Genomic DNA, 19,733 nt, shown 5'->3' with positions numbered 1-19,733 from the left:
TATATATATACAATATTAAATTTTGCCGTTTTATAAGCGATATAATACTATAGTAACAAAAAATTTATTATACGCGCTATTTACTCGAACAAGCTATTTACTTGAACAATATAATTTATGTCGAATCCTTTTGTCGATTATCATTTAAAGAGAGTATATCTCCCTTATTTTAAAACTATATCAGATTGTAGAATACTCGATTTATAAAACGAGAAAATAAACTATCTTTGAATGAATTGAATGTATACATACTTGTATCTCCGGAAAGTTCGCGAATATGAAGACCGCAAAATTTATCGTAATAGCGGTTGTGTCGGCGGACTAAAAATAAATAAAAATCTTATTCGTTATGCATTTATATATGAATATAATCGTACGTGTAGAGACATTTTACATACCGCTACAAGCATCGTAATTACGTTATCGTGAATATCCTCTTGCGTGAGTTTTTCCTTATGAGATGCTTTCAAGAGAATGTCGCAAAATGCCTTATCTATATTTGAAGGAAAAAATATAAAATAATGTGTCAATTACTTATTCAGTTTTAAGACAGCGGAGAGAGCAGAACAATTAAATATACTTTTTAATTTCAAATAAATTAATATTCAAAGTACGTTTAAAAGAGTAGAAATTATCAGTAGAAAAAAAGACACGTTGCTTTAACAGCGCGTTTTATAACTGCAGTTCTAGATAAAATTGATTTTGCTGTCAGTTGGCAGCAGAATGTCAGTATTGATAAATAATATCGGTAATAAAATGATAGAAACTGAAGTATACGAAGAAAAAAACATCAACAAACTTACGAGTTATTTTATTCTTATTGTTAGTCTCCGCTGTATTCGATTTATTTAATGAATATTGCCGCTGCTGTATCATCTGTAATAATAATATATAATACAATGAATTGTACGAGAAGAGCAGTATATGTAAATTAAAAAATATATAAGGAATATATTCTTATAATATACCTCATCCACGAAGGAATAGAAACAGGTTAAACTTTCTTGTTGTTTGCGTCCGAAAGCAGTGAGATTGAATATAATATTAGAATACAAGAATATATTCTTGAATCTGTAGCTTAAACTTCTTTTGCAACTGAAATGTTTTTCTTTTAAAATGGAATTCAGCATAAAATATAAAAATATATATTTATCTAATCGCGATAATAAAGTTTTTCGAATACAATCGAGAAGAAAGATCTTTTCTTCTTTGTTATACAGTCAACAAAATATTTATATATATATATTATAATAAAAACTTTTAATTTAAGATATTCTCTCTCTCTCTCTCTCTCTCTGGTACATATTTAAAATTATAAAAATTAATAAATTGATATAATTTTAAAATTATATCAATTGTTATATAGATTTTAGACGGAAGAAAACTATATTTACCTCTAATTTTGTATTCTAATGTGTATATTTGTTATATTGTATATGTATGTATATTTTATATACTAGTTCACAAATGTTTTTTTTCTCGGTATCGTGACACATTTTCTCTCTCGTTCAGAAAAATCAGACTTAACAGACATAGTTAATAACACATGAAGAGAATTACTACACCAATTATTAGTCACTTATTAGTTAATATTTTAAATAACAAATCTGTTTTTCTCACGTTGGGTTGTAAAGACACTATACTAGGCGTCAACTTGGATTCACAATCAGACATAATCAGGCAATGTTGTGAAATAATAATGAGGTAAATATAGTTTTCTTCCGTCTAAAATCTATATAACAATTGATATAATTTTAAAATTATATCAATTGTTATATAGATTTTAGACGGAAGAAAACTATATTTACCTCATTATTATTTCACAACATTGCCTGATTATGTCTGATTGTGAATCCAAGTTGACGCCTAGTATAGTGTCTTTACAACCCAACGTGAGAAAAACAGATTTGTTATTTAAAATATTAACTAATAAGTGACTAATAATTGGTGTAGTAATTCTCTTCATGTGTTATTAACTATGTCTGTTAAGTCTGATTTTTCTGAACGAGAGAGAAAATGTGTCACGATACCGAGAAAAAAAACATTTGTGAACTAGTATATAAAATATACATACATATACAATATAACAAATATACACATTAGAATACAAAATTAAGATATGTGCCATAATAGAATTCTACCTTAAATTTTGTCGTGAATTATATTGCCATGTAAGATGAGCTTTAGAAATCAATATTTTCAGAGAAGATAAAGAAATAGACACTTTTATGCTGTAAAAACCAAGATCTACAATTCACGACTTAAGATAAAATTCTATTTATACTTGTATATGTCATATATATGTTAATGTATATATGTGTATATGTGTATTCTGAAATATGTTTATGTCTGTAATATTTATAGTTCTTTAAATGTTTTCTGTACTACACGACACGTAAAATTAAAAATAAATTTTTCTCTCGAATAAAATTTTTAAAGTTGTAAATTTCTCTTTCGAATTTTGTCGCGAATTAGATTGCCCAAAGTAGAGATTTGAGTCTCGTGTAAACTTGCAATTACAATCAATAAAATCCGTGACTTACGGTAAATCATTACAAATTTTTGTATATATTTCTTCGAAATATTAAATTTTAATTCTTTAAGTTAGCAACATTTAACATTACAATATTAAATAATTAATCTTTAACATATATATTATTATTGCATCTCTTTCTCTCTCTCTTTTTGTCTCTCTGTCTCTTACACAAGTTTTGATTCTTTTACATTTTTATAATGCCAAACATTTTCTGTAAGAGTTTGTATAATACACAAATAATTAAAAAATGATCAATAATTATATTTGGCCTTACTACATGCAATGGTCATAGTACACAGTGAAATAGGTTCGAATAATTCAATCTCTCTTTCCTTTAATCCGATTTTTTCTAATCTGTCTGCAAATATTAAAGATTGTTCGACAAATATATCGAAAAAGCCTCGTAACATATTTGTATTAAAACTTGGTGCTGATATTTTTCGATTCTTAGTCCATATGGATGCTAAAATAAATATTACAAAAGAATTATATAAAGAATATGTATATATTCCTATCTTAATTAGATTAATTATACCTTATTATCTAAATTAAATTATTACAAATGACTCTTTTTTTCCCTTTCTCTCTCTCTTCTCTTTAAAATTAAGAACTCGATTATTTAAAATATAACTTACCAGGAACCGTCAGCAATGATGTCTTGCCAAGTACTGATTCAATAAATTTATACAGTACACCCTTATTCAAGCAATGCCTATTTTGTAAGACAGTCTACAACGTCGCATACAAATTTAGTAATATTTCCATCGCGTATTATTTGTATATTATTATGTATATAACATCTCGGAAAATTATTTTAGTTTAATGGAAGAGATGAATTTCAATAGTTGTAAAATTATAGAAAAGTATAATCAATAAGAAGAGATATTTTTAAAAAAATAGTATGTACGTATATATCGTGGAACGCATAAGCGCTGTTCCTCTACCTTTATTTGATCCGGTTCGTATATTCCAATAAATAGCTTGTTGCCTATCCAAACTTGGAAAGGGGACGAGTAATTTTTCACAAGCTTAAGTAGAGAAAACAAAATTTCTAAAAAAAATTTTTTTGCAACTTTGAGAAATATATCCATTCGACGTGATTCGCTTATACTTCATTATATTGAATCAAATGCAACATTAATTAATTTTTTATTCCGTTGTATAGTAAAGTTTTGAGATTTTTAAGCTGCTGTGTGATTCTTTCGTTTCTTATTTTTTTCTATAAATTAAATAAGTATTATTGTCTCTCATTACCATCAGGATTCTTCAGTAGGAAATAGAAGGCGCTTCCGACAAGCGGCAATGCCTTTGGACCGGGCAGAGAGTTTATCATTTTAATGGAAACCAACCGACGGAAATTACAGACGAAGTAACTTATGGCGATCCATACCAAAGAAAATAACACAACACTTGCGAATGCCATTATACTCGACAATAATAGCAAAATATTAATATGTTATTTTGCGTTAACGTTACTAGCTCGTGTGCAAACACTGTCAACTCACATTGTCGCTTTTATGTTTTTCCCACTCCACGAATAATTTTATAATAATACTTACATAATAATCGAATTGCACGATAATATCGCTGTTGCCAAATATATAAAAAGTGATTGGTGTTTATATACTATAGAGGCGTGGCTAGAAAATAATCGGACTGATTTTTTTTGCCGGTTTCCTGTGTCCTCGGCAACAGCGAGCAAGGTGGGATATTGGTCTGTGCTCTCCCCTCTATCTATCATTACACTTCCAAGCACGTGCGACCAATATTTCGGAAGTAGCCTTTGTTTGAAGCGGACTGTGTACCTGAGCTTTGTCGGAATAATGACGACATGTGCGCCGGCACACAACGCGCTGTCTGTCAACTCGTTTTTGGCAAAGCTGAACAAGATGAACAAGATCCTTGTGTTGAAACATCTACCATACTCACGTGACCTAACCCCGTGTGACTTGTTTTTATTTCCAGAAATCAAGTCAATTAAAAGGAACCCGTATCGAGTCCGTAGATGCAGTGAAGGCAAAAGCGATGGAGCTCGTGAACAAAAGCTATCAGAAGAAGACCTGCAACATTACTTCCAATAATGGAAGATTCGCATGAAGCGGTGTAAAAATCGGGGAAGGGGATACATTAAAGGTGATAACATTTCCATTGTGTAATTTATCGAATAAAAAATTTTAGAACATTATAATCCAGTTATTTTATAGTCACACCTCGTACATTTACGACAGGGCTATTACCCTAACAACACACATGTCCAGAAGACATCCAGAGGATGTTTTACATAACACTACACCGGGACCGATCCAATCGAAAGTGTAGGAGATTCTGTTGGCGAACATTGCTTTGCAACATTCGAACAATCCGTATCCTGCAAGAAAGCAATAAATATATTTATGATTCAATCTCAGAAAGTATCATAAGTATTTTTTGGCACATAATGCAAGAATATAATAATATTAATAATATTATAATAATATCATTGATATTATTAATATAATTAATAATTAATTATCTTTTACATACGATAAGTGACACATAATTATATTGCGATGGATAAGATGGACAAAAATGGACTCAGCTCCAATGACCTTGATCTTGACATATGTTGTCAAGATCACTGTCCTGAGTATCCTCCAAAAGGTTTTAAGCGTCGCTTGGTTCGTTTTTGTTAAGTTTTAGTCGATCTATTTATTATCGATTCTTACGGATAATAATTATTTCTCTAACAATGCTCAAAATCAAATATATTTCATCCGATGCTTTACATTTTTCTAAAATGCAAACATAAATTAATTATTAATTAAACAATTTTTTTATCACGGGATTTTTCATTACTTTAATCTTTCGATCTTACAATTTGTTATTGTGCGTATACTATATATATGCGCAATACCGTACTATAATATTAATATCGTACTATTGCTCTTTTATAATATAATAAAGTGCGTATCTCGTGCAATTGTTTCGCGATCGTTGCGTATGCGACCAATCAGCAACGAACGTGAAAGGGGAGTGATAAAAACACAGAGCAAATTACTTTCTTTCCAGAAGAGTAATCAGGGTCTGTTGTCGATAGAATCGGAATAAATTGAACAAAGCGTGTCAGTGATGAGTTTCTCCAGTGGGTGGAGAAGCACGACTTTCGATCTCGTTTTCCCATTGAGTTCGACACGCCGCTTGGCGGCCGATTTATTGAAATTTTATGGAAGCGGATCGCGGACTTTCTTTCGTCAGGCGTGCGGTCTGAGGAAGGTCGCTCTTTTCACCGGCAAACGAGAGTGACGAATCGCCAATACGTGTGATGGAATCATTGCGCGAAATAGGGAGTTGCCTTGATATATATATGTGCAAATTTGAGTAAATGCAATATTGAGTATTATTTTACGTCATTATTATTATTTTCTCATAAGCTTTAGAAGAGATGTATCGAAGAAATGTGTTTTTTTAAATAATTTTTTACACGGTCATCCACCGGTTGCGAATACAGGAATAAAACGTTTAACGAATACGCGGCAAATCAGAGATGAATCTACATGTAATAAATAAAACAAAGGAGTATATTGTAATATATTACAACATTTAACAGACGAGAAAGTAAGGAAGGGCTGGTTGCAAGTAGAAGTATGTGAGAAAGTCACGTTAGCGTATGAAATTTTAATCAGGACGTAACGCTTGAACGAAGGTATATTTATCCCAAGTAACAAGTTTTACGCAGCAGTAGATAAGAAAACATCAACTTTCTTGCATAACGAATGCGAAAATCTGGTTATTTTCATTCGCGGGATATTACAAGTTAAAGAGATCTTATCGTTAGATACAGAAATTCTTTAATAAAGAAATCATTAATTTTATAAAATTATGGATGATCAAAAATGAAAGATAAGCAGAAAAATAATCCACATCCGAATCTTTATTTCTAATTTTAGTCGTTTAACTTTTGCACGAAATTCTAATTAAAATATTTAATTTTAGAAATTAAAAAGTTGCGCAAAGAGAATATCTAATAAAGCTCTCTCGTTATACAGCGAATCATTTTTATACGGAAGCTGTCAAGTGTCAACAACATGTTTTCCGAACCATGAATTAAATCGCTTTGCGATAGATCAAGCGTTGATGATCGTGTATTTCCCTTCTCTCGTCAAATACCTTTTTTTATTCCTCGCAGAGCGAGGGTACTTAATCCATCTAATTATGCCGTTTCTCGATATTTCGATATCGGAAAATGATTGTCCTCGTTTGTTGTTCCCGGCTAACTATCGACACAATTTACGACTTTATTGGAATTTACTTTGCACTCTCTTATGCGACTTACAAAATTTTTGATATTGCGTATTTTATATAGGATAATAATTATTATCTTATATCTCATTATTAGTAAAGAAAGCTTGTCACCGCAAACAGACAAAATAAAGTATCGACACGTGCTTTAAAAAATAAAATTGATTTATATACACATAAAATTGATTATGTAAAGCATCTATCGATACTTTATTTCTTCTGTGCAATCACTTCAACATGTTTCTTATATATATATCTCTTTTTGTCTTTATTTTTTTCTTTTTTTTTTACATTTGAAAATTTATTTATTTTTGACATTCATAGATCCTAAGAAGATATATCTCTCAGAAATCTTTGATTAGATCAGATTATCATAACTGCGTGCGCTCTGTTATTATATCGAAGCGTGTGCTCCAGAATAAAGTATAAAGTCTCTTATCTATTTATCTACGATCGAGATCGTTAAATAGTGAAAAGTGTGAGGGAGGAGAGAGAGAGAGAGAGAGAAGCGAAACGGCGCGTGGAAAAAGGGCGTAATCCGGCGGATCAGCAACGGGTCGATCTTCCGGGATGATCGATAGATCAGATTAATTATGTTTCACGCCACATTATACAGCCCATCGCGTTCTATATCATGCATTTTGCATTTCAATCATGACACGCGATCTCGATCCTACAAGTACCGTCAGATACACCGAGGCACATCCTGCTTCCTCAGAAAAATCCCCGCCTGCAATTACGCTTTCCTCGGAATCACGCCGTAAAATCTTCAATTCCGCGAGTTTCACGAGTTCATATCTCTATTGTTTTCTGCTTTTCTTGTTTCTTTTTTTTAATTTTGAGCGTAAAAGGCCGATCCTAATCGCGAGATCTTATTTTCATCGGTGCACCGAGGAAAATGCGAAGATAGCAATTCGTTCGAAAGTTAATGGTCATCTTAATGATCTGAAACTTTTCAATTAATTGCAATAAAAAACATTTTTCTTTCTTTCCTATAATTATCTCAGTAAATTTTACTGTAAGCTTTTCCATCAGTATCATAGGATAACTCTGTAATATTTTTGCAACATTTTTTTACTAAAGAAAACAATTTTTAAATATCGAAAGATTTATAAGGAAATGATTTTTCTCGTATCATCCAAATGTAGTTTTTTGCTATTAATTATACGACATGTTTTTATAGTTCAATTTTGTAAATTTGTTTTTATAACTTAAAAGATTCAATGATATCTGTTAAAATTGACTGATTTTTTAAAATGTAAAACCGCGTTTTCTCGCGCATTAATTTCTCCTCTCAAGTTTAGATAAAATGCATTTGATCTTCGTAAGATCGATTTCGCCATCCTTGCCGAGGATCTTAAGCAGGTGCATCTTGCAGAAGCAATAGAAGCGACTGTACGGGAGTTTATCCCACTACTTTGAAGAGAACCGAATTCACTTCGTCTGGTGGAGGCAACTTTCAACAAAGTACGCTATATAAGAGAGTGACATGTCGGCGAGAAAATGAAGCACGCGCGTATTGTTGGTCTCTCACGGTGTTTTGACGCTCGTTGTTTCTCGCTATCTTTGCTGTCGCACTGACAGGTAAGTGGCCCTTTAATCAGTGATACTTCAATTAGTGAAGTGCTAGTGAAATGCATCTCGAAGGACCGAGCGACTTCTGAATTATCGTATTGTGCATTATCCATTTTTTCCAGCTATTGTCTCAATTTTGAGTAAAGAAACTCGGATTTTATTATAGTTAAATTCCTTTGTATGTCGTTCTTCTCGATATCGATTTTTCAGTTTATTATGTTTTTCAGATGATACTTTTGTGTAAATCGCTTTGATAAAATAATCAAAAATAATGTTAATGTTGATGTAAATTGCAATAAATAAGGAAATGAATTTTGCAGTTTTTATAAATATATATTTTATTTAGATTTGTATTTTATTTAAGTATAGTCATACTTTCTAATCTTTCTATCAATGTATTTCTAAACAAAATTCAATATTCAGTTTTATCAATTTTTACCCCATTTCTGTATTATATAGATAAATTACTAGATCAATTTATAATAATATTTTTAACTTTTACTGCCTTTTATAATGCGGATAATTATAGTTCAACACGCTTGAGATTAATATGAATATTTTAAGAATACAATAGGTATATATTCTAAGGTTCTAGATAGATTGCAACTATTGAGATTTTAATGCTCGATTTTCTTATCTCGTAACGAAATAATTTCACCCGAGCGACTGCTCGCCAGGCACGTGTCATAATTCTTGTTCCATCATGCGTGACCAAGTTAATTTCATAAAGTTGAGACTTTATGAGGACGGCGCCCACACGGGGGTCTTTCTCCCGATTTATCCGGTTTGCCTTCCAGCGCGAAACAATATTGCCGCTGAAGAGAAAGTACAACTCTGCCGTTCAAATTTCTATTTTTCTCTTTTCCTTCGTACAGTCAAGGATTAACTTAATTAAAATATCGCGCGAAAATATGTTTTACAATTCACTGAGGCTGCGTACGAGTAAAAAGGTAGATCAAGATAAGACGGGTATCCCGCCGTTACCGCGTGAGCATATAAACCGATCTTTCCTTTACAAAAATTCTTTTTTATAATTTGCCTGTCCTTAACATTCCACATCTTCGTAACTGAGTCTTAAATCTATATTCTATAAAAGTCCTCTTAAGATTAATCGAAGACTATGATTCTGTTATTTATTTGCATTTTTAAAATTTGATTTATAAAAGGCTTTCTCTCTCACACATTTCCAATTTCTAATTACTCAAAAGTTATTAGTACATGTATATTTTTATAAAGAAGAAAATTATATATATATATATATATTATAGTAATAGTTCCAGAGCTTTCAATGCATCATCTTAGAAATAATGCAGTTATACAACACTCATTGTAATAAATACATATCTTTTGTTTCTTCTAGAACAATGTATATAACAAATAATATATCACACAATTGTCATATCGTATTACACAAGTTGTAACATAAAGTTCAGCTTTGCTATATATATTATAGTATATTCATATTGCAAATTTGAGTTACTTGATATGTATATTCTTATTATATTCTTAAAATGAGATAAAAATGACGATTTGCTTAAAATGAAGCTATAGGTATATTTACATATAAAGCTATAAAGTTGATAGCCTTGATGCACAATACCTTGATACATATCCGTTTCTTACTACAATTTTTCTCTTGTTCTAGCTTTACAATGAACTTTTATTTTATTAAATATCTTTCCCTTTTATATACGGCTCCATGTTTTAACAAAATTGATAAATTTTAATTAAAAATGTTGATATATAAAAGTCTGTATTGTTTCTAATTAAAAATTGTTTTTACATAATTGTGTAACCAATATATTTCCGAAACTAAACAATCGATTTTTAATTAGATCATTGAGGAGTAAAATTAATGTTAAATTAATGTTTTTATTAGAAACTTGATGTAATTATTAAAAACAAATTAATTAGATCTCTTTCCAAGCAAAAATTCAATAGATTTTTTAATATTAAGAAACATCGGTTTTCGAAATCTATATTTATAAAGAAGAGCAATATTAATATCGACATGATGAAAAGCGGATTAGCCGGTTTGACATGTTTCATACGGAATTCTGGAAAAATGAAACCGCCCGGCTGCTCCAGATTTTTCCTTAAACCACAACCGGTTGACGTTACGCGCGTTATACAAACGCAACTGCCTCTCCGTGAAGTCGCTGGACAACTATCTCTTTTTCCATTATGCAATGTTGCTTTCTTTGTACGGCATATGCAGGAAGTCGGTTACCGCGAGGAGAACGCCCTTCTCTGATATGCACAAATGTTACGGAGATTTCGTTAAACAGATGATTACGGCGTGAACGGAGAGATTATGAATAATAATAACGATCTTTCGAGCAATCTCCTCGATGGAGAAAGTCCCCGCGATTTTCCTGCCGGCGAAATCGGAGAAACCGATCGATAAACAGGCAAAAACGATTATCTGGAATCGATCGGGTTCAACGCGACGATCGAATTCCAAGAAAAGAGAAATGAGATAAAATAAATCAAATTTGAAATTATGTTTGCGGATTCCAATATGCTTTGTATCGTGTTTAAATATTTTTTTTACTTATACATATTTTATCCCATGCATAAATATGTTCAAATTATGATAATTTCTTATGCCGACAGATTAGAGTCAAAAATCATATGCGCGATAAAATGAAATTTGTTATAATTATCCTATCTACAATTTTTTCCACGGGAAAAACATACATATGAAATATGTCTATGATCCATATATGTTGTTTTCTCTTGTGTATAATCTCTGTCCGTATATATTTAAAAAAATAATAAGAAGAATAATTATTGCATTGTTTTCTTTAGAAAAAGTGAAATTAGAAGAACTCGCTTATACATATATAAATATACAGAATATTTATTTGAACCGTTTTTACCATTTTTATTTTGTGAGCGACTAATCTTTGCAGAAAATGCCCCAAAAAATCAATTTTGTTTTTAAGGGTGACATATGAGTGTGATAAACCCAATAATGCCGTTTCATCTCCTTCATCAGAGGGGTAGCTACTCCTTCAAAAATCTTAAATGGTAATAGGGGTCAAGTGGCATTTCATTTGAAAGATTTTTTGATTCTCTTTATAACCGTATTTGTTCTTTCTTTCCTTTTTAATTTTTGAGTAGATATTTTCCGAAAAATCGCACTTGGAAATTTCAGATACAAAAACATTGTATATTTCAAATTTTACTCAAATTAAAAAGAACAAACATAAAGAAAGTCACATAAAAAGAGCCAAAAGACATTTAAAATGATGACATTTAACACCTATTGTCATTTAAAAGGTAACTATCTTAACGAAGGGAATACATGGATACCTTTGAATTTATCGCACTCATACGTTCCTCTTGTAAAAATAAAATTGACCTTTTTTGACATTTTTTGCAAAAATTAGTCGGTCACAAAATAAATAGGGTAGAAACTTTTTAAATCAGCATCCTATATATAAATTTATAAAAGAGAGCATATATCTTTAATTTTGAGATTCCGAAAAGAAAAATATCAGACGAATTGAGAAGTTGAAAGATTAAATTAGATCCACAAAATAGCAACTGTGGCCTTGGAAAATTATGTAAAAGTTTATTCTGTCTCGTAAGCCTCGACTATTGTGCGTCGTTTATGGAGACCGCGAACCGAACCTTGGCGTGATCACGTGTCTCGTAAGAAAGTCCCATGTTGGGCGCGTGTTACGTGCCATTTTTACACGAATTCCCTTCTTACTTTCACTCCGATCGGATTTTAATCGAGGAATCTTATCCACATGACGAACCTACGGCTAGCAAGAGGCTGCCGGCGTGCTCGTTAAACGACACGACATTTTTCCGCCCCATTACATCAGTAATTAGCGATTGGCCAATTCTATGGAATATTAAGTTTCCGGGCACAGATAGATAAATTTCTTTTTTTTAATACGTTCAACGTGAAAGTGTGATCAAAAAATATTTGTAACAAGACTTTTCTTTTAACGTCATTCGTGCAACTGCAAGAGAAAGAGAGAGAGAGAGAGAGAGAGAGAGAAAGATCATTAATAATTTCCGACATTTAATAAATTCTACCGAAAAAACTCTTAAAAAATAAGTATTGTTAATATAAATTCTGATTAAATTTATAATTAAAATATTATGAAGCGCGCATTACGTATAATTTATATATAGATAAAAATCAACAGTTTGTTCTCTCAATTTATATTAGTTTAGCTAGTTTAATTAAATTATATTTACACATTGACAATTCTCGATATATTTACGTGAAATTAAATTTAGATTTGACACAAAGTCTCGCGAGCGATAATTTCGTGGAAAAATGGCGTTACGCAATATTACGCAGTAGACGCGTTATTACAAATGGAGAAAATGGCAGATTACCTTGGATCTATGTACTTATATAACTGCTGTTGCTCTTTCGATATTCTTAAGACTTTCATCTCCTTGGAGTTATTGTTTAACTAATGATCAAAAATGGCAAGTAAAATCGCAATTTTGTCTCGATAAATCTTTTTCCACAGTATAATAGTACAAATAGTATAAATAAATTCTGATATATTATGACGTACTCCATATATATCTATACTCTTGTTTTTGTTGGAAAAACTCACTTGAAACCAGTTTTATGATATATAAATACATCTTGAAAGTCATCAATTTTATATTCCTGTGATCTCGTATTTATAATCTTCAATAGGAAAATTCAGATGTAATTTATCTTGAGATGCAGCTTGCGTTGTGCTTGTCGCGGTTTAATAATCAATTGAGGAAAGATCGTACCTATACATATTTAATGTTTGAATTTAGTATCAGCTAAATATCGAGTCGAGAAAAATCGCGTATCACTCAAATGTAATTCGGAGATGGCTTAAGAAGAGATTGACATTTACAAAAGTATGTTTAACTTGCCATTAAATACTAAAGATATTAATAATAAAAATACTGTTATTTTAAATCTAGTAATAAATGAATTGAATGAAAAATTATAATGATGTTTATAATCAATATGATATGTATGATGAGAACCTAATGAATTGCGTAAACGTTTACATCAAGTCCTTTCGAATAGTAGTCTGAAAATGAATTTATCAATAGGAATACACAGTATACATAATATAATTAATATTATAATTTATATTACTGGATAATTAATCAGTTCTGCATTCATTATTTCAAAACGAAGAAATGCAAACTGGATTCAACTCATATCTTATAAATTTATCTTGAATGATCCACAGATCATGGCATAATTCAAGGTAGAAATGTATTTATAATTTTGTGCGCCGCATATCCTAATGCATATGTACTTTTATGTATATTTTATACATGTGTCTACTCTTTAAAAAGGTGTATTTTTTATTATGCATCACAAAATTATAAGTAAAATTTAGTTCCAAAGTTTTTTCGCTGCGATTTATAAATCGTCTACACACAAGTTGTATATATAAAATTCCATAAAAAAGAATATATGATCCGAAAGCGCCTTCAAGGCGAAAGAAGATTCGTGTCCGTCCCGATCATGTGAGTAGCGGCGAGATTTGAATAGCGAGAATCGATGCTGTTTGCGCGCGAGAGCAAGTGCGAGGAAAGCGTGTTACTTTCTATGTGTGCGAAACTCGAACGGCGGTTTCACTATCGGTTAAAGCCATTTCGGTCGCGATGATGACGTGTTCAACGAGCACGAATGCTTTCCATAATAATTCTCGGATATGGCACAAACGCATCTGGAAAGCTAGTTTCTAATTGCTTTAAATAATCGAGTCGCGAAAAAAAGAAATAAATAAGAAATAAATAAATAAATAAATGATCTTCAAATAAAATATGTCCAAAATTCTTATCGCCGTTCATTATATTCGACGCGCTTTTAGATCCTCGCATTATTATTAACAATTTTTTTTATTCTTTTGAAGAGGTTTTTTAGATTTTTTAACCATCTCTTTTATATATCTTTATATTTCATTTACTTTCACGTTTCTTCAAATCTCTACCTAATTTAGCTTCTCCAATTTCATGTTTTCATTAAGGATTCGTAGTTTAAAAATCTTTCAATTTTTAGATCATCGAACTTTCGAATCATCTATACTCTCATAATTCTATAAATGAAGAACTATGTCGGACAATGACCTTGAATGGGTTAAAATGAGAAAAGAGGCTCAAGCTGTAATTGTATGTCGGTGTCATTACTGGAGTAAAGGAGCATTTCTTCGAGAAGTCGCAGCCGCTTTCTCGCAAATCGACACTCATTAAATGAATATGCGCGCACGTGTGCACGCGAAGGGAAAGTGCCCTTGACCATCGATACCCTTGAAAAATACTGCCGTTTACATTTCAACAAAATGGAAAATCGAAATCTACAGCGAATTTGATGCATAGCTTCAATAAGAATTAAATTATCGTAATTCCTGTTACTCGATTCTGGGCAGCGATTTTAATCAAAATTTAGAATAAAATTAATGTCGCATACCGGGTTCTTCTTCTCTGATTATATCGTATTTCGCAGGATGATCTGGGTGTTTCTGGGATTACTGGGCTCCGCCATCGCAGCGCAGAGTTCTTACGATCTGGAAACTAGGGCAGTTTCATTCCCCGGGAAGCCAAGTAGCTTAGGACCGCTTTACTCATCCAGCTTAAACTCGGCCCAAGGATTCCGTGATAACAGTTACGAGGACAATGCGGTAACACCCACACCTTCGCCGACGCCGATCTACAGGAATCAACAACCGGTCAGTCCTGAGACTATGTATATTTTTATCTATGAGTGCGTGCATGTGTATTTCTATTGTATAAAATTACATCTAGATATTACAATAAAATAGCAAATAATACAATAATATAAAATATATATAATAATATATTTAAAATATATTAAATATATTAAAAATGTTATATAGTAAAAATAACATAAAATATAAAAAATATTTTTACACGTGAAAATTGTATTAATAAATTAATACAATATTTCCAATTATTAATTATTTCTTATGAATAATAACCTCTTGTTAAGAATAAATTATAAAAAACATTATAATAATTGAGATACCTGATTAGCGGATGCATTAGATTGATGAAAAAAATTCGTCCTTATCGATGTGAAAAGAAACCACGAGAAAAAATTATTCTGCCGCAGTTATATCGCAAGCCGACGGCAACGCCGATAGACGCTCGCGATTATCCTCAATCGACGGCTATCCGCATCGGTTCTCCGTCGCGAGCTCCCGCTCGAGGCCAGTACGGACCCAACGGGCCTACGCAAGAGGAACTCGAGGAGGAGAAGGAGGAGCCCGATCGTCTCAGTCTTCTTCTACCCCAGAGCAGATTCGATTGCGTCAACAAGCAAACCGGCTACTATGCTGACGAGGATCTCAACTGCGAGGTCTTCCATTATTGCCAAGACAACGCCAAGCACTCTTGGATCTGTCCTGAGGGTTTCACCTTCCACCAAGTTAGTAAAAACACATATGTCCTTCTTTATCTAATTTTTTACTAGTGTCTCGATATTTCTTGATATCTTATTAGATCACTGAAAAATATTGCGTCATTGATAAAATTACAATAGATGTACTCCTAGATACTTCAGATGGTAGAAAGTTATTAGTAATGCCTCTCATCGCAATTTGCTGTTATATTTATTTTATATACAATTGTCTTTTTTTAATGACACATACTGATAAATATCATTACAAGTTGTGATGCAAAATGCTCAAATGCTTATCTACACAACTTGTATCTTCTTGAATATCTAAACTTGTATCTAATTGATGGAACTAAAACATACCGATTGTATAGGTGCATTTAATCTGCATGCCACCCAGCGGCGACATCAGTTGTAAGAAGAGTTCGCAATATCATTTTGTCAATGAGTATCTATACAAGCCGCTGAATCTCCAAGAGGCCGAAAGCAAGCCCAATGTTACCCTGAGGTACAGCGAAAGGTATTACCCCTCTGATATTTACACGGATCAAAGAGAGGTCGGTGACTATCAGATCACTCCTACGGCTGCTCCCACGCGTCGTCCTGCCCCACAGGTATAATCATCGTCATTGAATTGTCATAATCATTCCGAAGCTCGTACTTAAATCCTAAGAACTGAAAGTTACAAGACCTATTTAAATTCCATATTTGTAGCCACATTTCTTTGACATGGAAGCGACAAAACCTTGACCCTTTTTTAGAAAAATTTAATATTTAATCATGTAAATTTTTTTATATTTGATATATTTTTAAAATTCATTATTCAGAGTATTCGCACCAAAACTAAGCATTTTACAAAAATCTTCCAGATACATTGAATTTTTTATAATTCCAAATTTTCAAGATTTTCCTGCGGGATTTCTGAATTGCACGCGATAAAAATTCGGATTCTTTTATTTCTATTTATTTATGCAAAAATACGAATATGTGATGTATTTACTCCTCTTAAAATCGACCGTACATTGACACGTTAACAATTAGGTCTTGTACAGGTCCTTGTAAGTCCGCAGTCTCAAAGTTTGAACAGCATTCCTACATCGGTTCGTCCACAGCCCACAGGAGTGCCGCAGTTTCGTCTCCCGGTGAACCAGGTATTCCACAGCCCCGAAGAAGTCAACATCCCCCTTCAGCATAGGCGACCGCAGCCGCAACAGCAGCAGCATCAAGTTCTCAGACGATATCCTCAAATTCAATCCGACGAGGAGGACTACGAATAGATTCTTATTGTTAGAAATCTTTAGCTCTCTATGAATTCAACTCATTCATTCGAATTTTTAGATTCTTCACGATTCTCTCATTAATCACCAACGATATTCGAAACACATCTCTCGAATCATCTGATATTTTTTTCAATTCCTTTCGCGCGAAATCGACTAAAGATCACGAAATTCAAGATACTATAGAATTTTTGAATTATTGGGCGGCGTTCAGCGGAGAAAACCGCTCAGTAGCAATCGAACGCGATTGGCTCTTACTTTTGAAACCAACAAATCAACATCGAGTGTTGACAAGACGATAACTGAGCGACATGCGCCATGCGCTGCCGCGTCCTGCGTGCAGGAGCCATTAGGGCGCGATTTCACTTAACGTTTGTCGACGTTGTCGGATGCGGTGATTGGCTATCAGATAGAGATTTCTTAGAATCTCGATAGAGATTCTAGAAATTCTCGATTCGATAGCCAATCACCGCATCCGACAACGTCGACAAACGTTAAGTGAAATCGCGCCCTAATGGCTCCTGCACGCAGGACGCGGCAGCGCATGGCGCATGTCGCTCAGTTATCGTCTTGTCAACACTCGATGTTGATTTGTTGGTTTCAAAAGTAAGAGCCAATCGCGTTCGATTGCTACTGAGCGGTTTTCTCCGCTGAACGCCGCCCAATAATTCAAAAATTCTATAGTATCTTGAATTTCGTGATCTTTAGTCGATTTCGCGCGAAAGGAATTGAAAAAAATATCAGATGATTCGAGAGATGTGTTTCGAATATCGTTGGTGATTAATGAGAGAATCGTGAAGAATCTAAAAATTCGAATGAATGAGTTGAATTCATAGAGAGCTAAAGATTTCTAACAATAAGAATCTATTCGTAGTCCTCCTCGTCGGATTGAATTTGAGGATATCGTCTGAGAACTTGATGCTGCTGCTGTTGCGGCTGCGGTCGCCTATGCTGAAGGGGGATGTTGACTTCTTCGGGGCTGTGGAATACCTGGTTCACCGGGAGACGAAACTGCGGCACTCCTGTGGGCTGTGGACGAACCGATGTAGGAATGCTGTTCAAACTTTGAGACTGCGGACTTACAAGGACCTGTACAAGACCTAATTGTTAACGTGTCAATGTACGGTCGATTTTAAGAGGAGTAAATACATCACATATTCGTATTTTTGCATAAATAAATAGAAATAAAAGAATCCGAATTTTTATCGCGTGCAATTCAGAAATCCCGCAGGAAAATCTTGAAAATTTGGAATTATAAAAAATTCAATGTATCTGGAAGATTTTTGTAAAATGCTTAGTTTTGGTGCGAATACTCTGAATAATGAATTTTAAAAATATATCAAATATAAAAAAATTTACATGATTAAATATTAAATTTTTCTAAAAAAGGGTCAAGGTTTTGTCGCTTCCATGTCAAAGAAATGTGGCTACAAATATGGAATTTAAATAGGTCTTGTAACTTTCAGTTCTTAGGGTTTAAGTACGAGCTTCGGAATGATTATGACAATTCAATGACGATGATTATACCTGTGGGGCAGGACGACGCGTGGGAGCAGCCGTAGGAGTGATCTGATAGTCACCGACCTCTCTTTGATCCGTGTAAATATCAGAGGGGTAATACCTTTCGCTGTACCTCAGGGTAACATTGGGCTTGCTTTCGGCCTCTTGGAGATTCAGCGGCTTGTATAGATACTCATTGACAAAATGATATTGCGAACTCTTCTTACAACTGATGTCGCCGCTGGGTGGCATGCAGATTAAATGCACCTATACAATCGGTATGTTTTAGTTCCATCAATTAGATACAAGTTTAGATATTCAAGAAGATACAAGTTGTGTAGATAAGCATTTGAGCATTTTGCATCACAACTTGTAATGATATTTATCAGTATGTGTCATTAAAAAAAGACAAGTGTATATAAAATAAATATAACAGCAAATTGCGATGAGAGGCATTACTAATAACTTTCTACCATCTGAAGTATCTAGGAGTACATCTATTGTAATTTTATCAATGACGCAATATTTTTCAGTGATCTAATAAGATATCAAGAAATATCGAGACACTAGTAAAAAATTAGATAAAGAAGGACATATGTGTTTTTACTAACTTGGTGGAAGGTGAAACCCTCAGGACAGATCCAAGAGTGCTTGGCGTTGTCTTGGCAATAATGGAAGACCTCGCAGTTGAGATCCTCGTCAGCATAGTAGCCGGTTTGCTTGTTGACGCAATCGAATCTGCTCTGGGGTAGAAGAAGACTGAGACGATCGGGCTCCTCCTTCTCCTCCTCGAGTTCCTCTTGCGTAGGCCCGTTGGGTCCGTACTGGCCTCGAGCGGGAGCTCGCGACGGAGAACCGATGCGGATAGCCGTCGATTGAGGATAATCGCGAGCGTCTATCGGCGTTGCCGTCGGCTTGCGATATAACTGCGGCAGAATAATTTTTTCTCGTGGTTTCTTTTCACATCGATAAGGACGAATTTTTTTCATCAATCTAATGCATCCGCTAATCAGGTATCTCAATTATTATAATGTTTTTTATAATTTATTCATAACAAGAGGTTATTATTCATAAGAAATAATTAATAATTGGAAATATTAATTTATTAATACAATTTTCACGTGTAAAAATATTTTTTATATTTTATGTTATTTTTACTATATAACATTTT

The 19,733-nt window shown here is 33.0% G+C and overlaps 3 protein-coding genes across 7 annotated transcripts in view; 1 reads left to right on the top strand and 2 right to left on the bottom strand.

Annotated features, from left to right (window-relative positions):
* The window catches only part of LOC115238806 (cytochrome P450 4c21-like), a 17,295-nt gene extending 2,322 nt beyond the window's left edge, over window positions 1–14,973 (bottom strand). The window contains exons 1-10 of one of the 3 annotated variants that reach the window (XM_029812898.1): window positions 14,838–14,973; window positions 3,791–4,904; window positions 3,481–3,587; window positions 3,172–3,265; window positions 2,811–2,999; window positions 1,809–1,878; window positions 969–1,095; window positions 804–876; window positions 399–493; window positions 253–321 (exon numbers count right to left, since the gene is read on the bottom strand). In XM_029812898.1, the coding sequence (XP_029668758.1) occupies window positions 253–321; window positions 399–493; window positions 804–876; window positions 969–1,095; window positions 1,809–1,878; window positions 2,811–2,999; window positions 3,172–3,265; window positions 3,481–3,587; window positions 3,791–3,959 (993 nt within the window). In that variant the 5' untranslated portion in view covers window positions 3,960–4,904; window positions 14,838–14,973. The remainder of the gene's footprint in view (window positions 1–252; window positions 322–398; window positions 494–803; window positions 877–968; window positions 1,096–1,808; window positions 1,879–2,810; window positions 3,000–3,171; window positions 3,266–3,480; window positions 3,588–3,790; window positions 4,905–14,837) is intronic. The other 2 variants (XM_029812899.1, XM_029812900.1) reach the window with 2 other exon arrangements.
* Window positions 7,130–17,472, top strand: LOC115238808. Of its 2 annotated transcripts, XM_029812904.1 has the most exons (5): window positions 7,130–8,398; window positions 14,874–15,096; window positions 15,501–15,815; window positions 16,160–16,399; window positions 16,838–17,472. In XM_029812904.1, exons 2-5 carry the CDS (start codon window positions 14,875–14,877, stop codon window positions 17,060–17,062), a joined length of 1,002 nt encoding a protein of 333 aa, XP_029668764.1. In that variant the 5' UTR covers window positions 7,130–8,398; window position 14,874; the 3' UTR covers window positions 17,063–17,472. The 2 variants fall into 2 exon arrangements, with proteins under 2 accessions (XP_029668764.1, XP_029668765.1); XM_029812905.1 differs by lacking the exon at window positions 7,130–8,398 and having other exon boundaries at window positions 14,843–15,096; window positions 16,898–17,471.
* Window positions 17,473–17,553: 81 nt separating this feature from the next.
* LOC115238809 lies at window positions 17,554–19,568 on the bottom strand. Of its 2 annotated transcripts, none has more exons than XM_029812907.1 (3): window positions 19,174–19,568; window positions 18,590–18,829; window positions 17,554–18,091 (listed from the first exon to the last, which is right to left on the bottom strand). In XM_029812907.1, exons 1-3 carry the CDS (start codon window positions 19,549–19,551, stop codon window positions 17,927–17,929), a joined length of 783 nt encoding a protein of 260 aa, XP_029668767.1. In that variant the 5' UTR covers window positions 19,552–19,568; the 3' UTR covers window positions 17,554–17,926. The 2 variants fall into 2 exon arrangements, with proteins under 2 accessions (XP_029668767.1, XP_029668766.1); XM_029812906.1 differs by having other exon boundaries at window positions 17,555–18,151.
* Window positions 19,569–19,733: the final 165 nt, after the last annotated feature.

This window comes from Formica exsecta, unplaced genomic scaffold (genome assembly GCF_003651465.1).
Source record: "Formica exsecta isolate Colony F162 unplaced genomic scaffold, ASM365146v1 scaffold36, whole genome shotgun sequence".
Taxonomy (NCBI): domain Eukaryota; kingdom Metazoa; phylum Arthropoda; class Insecta; order Hymenoptera; family Formicidae; genus Formica; species Formica exsecta.
Note: the sequence above shows the minus strand (reverse complement) of the source record. Positions and strands in the feature narration are given on the sequence as shown.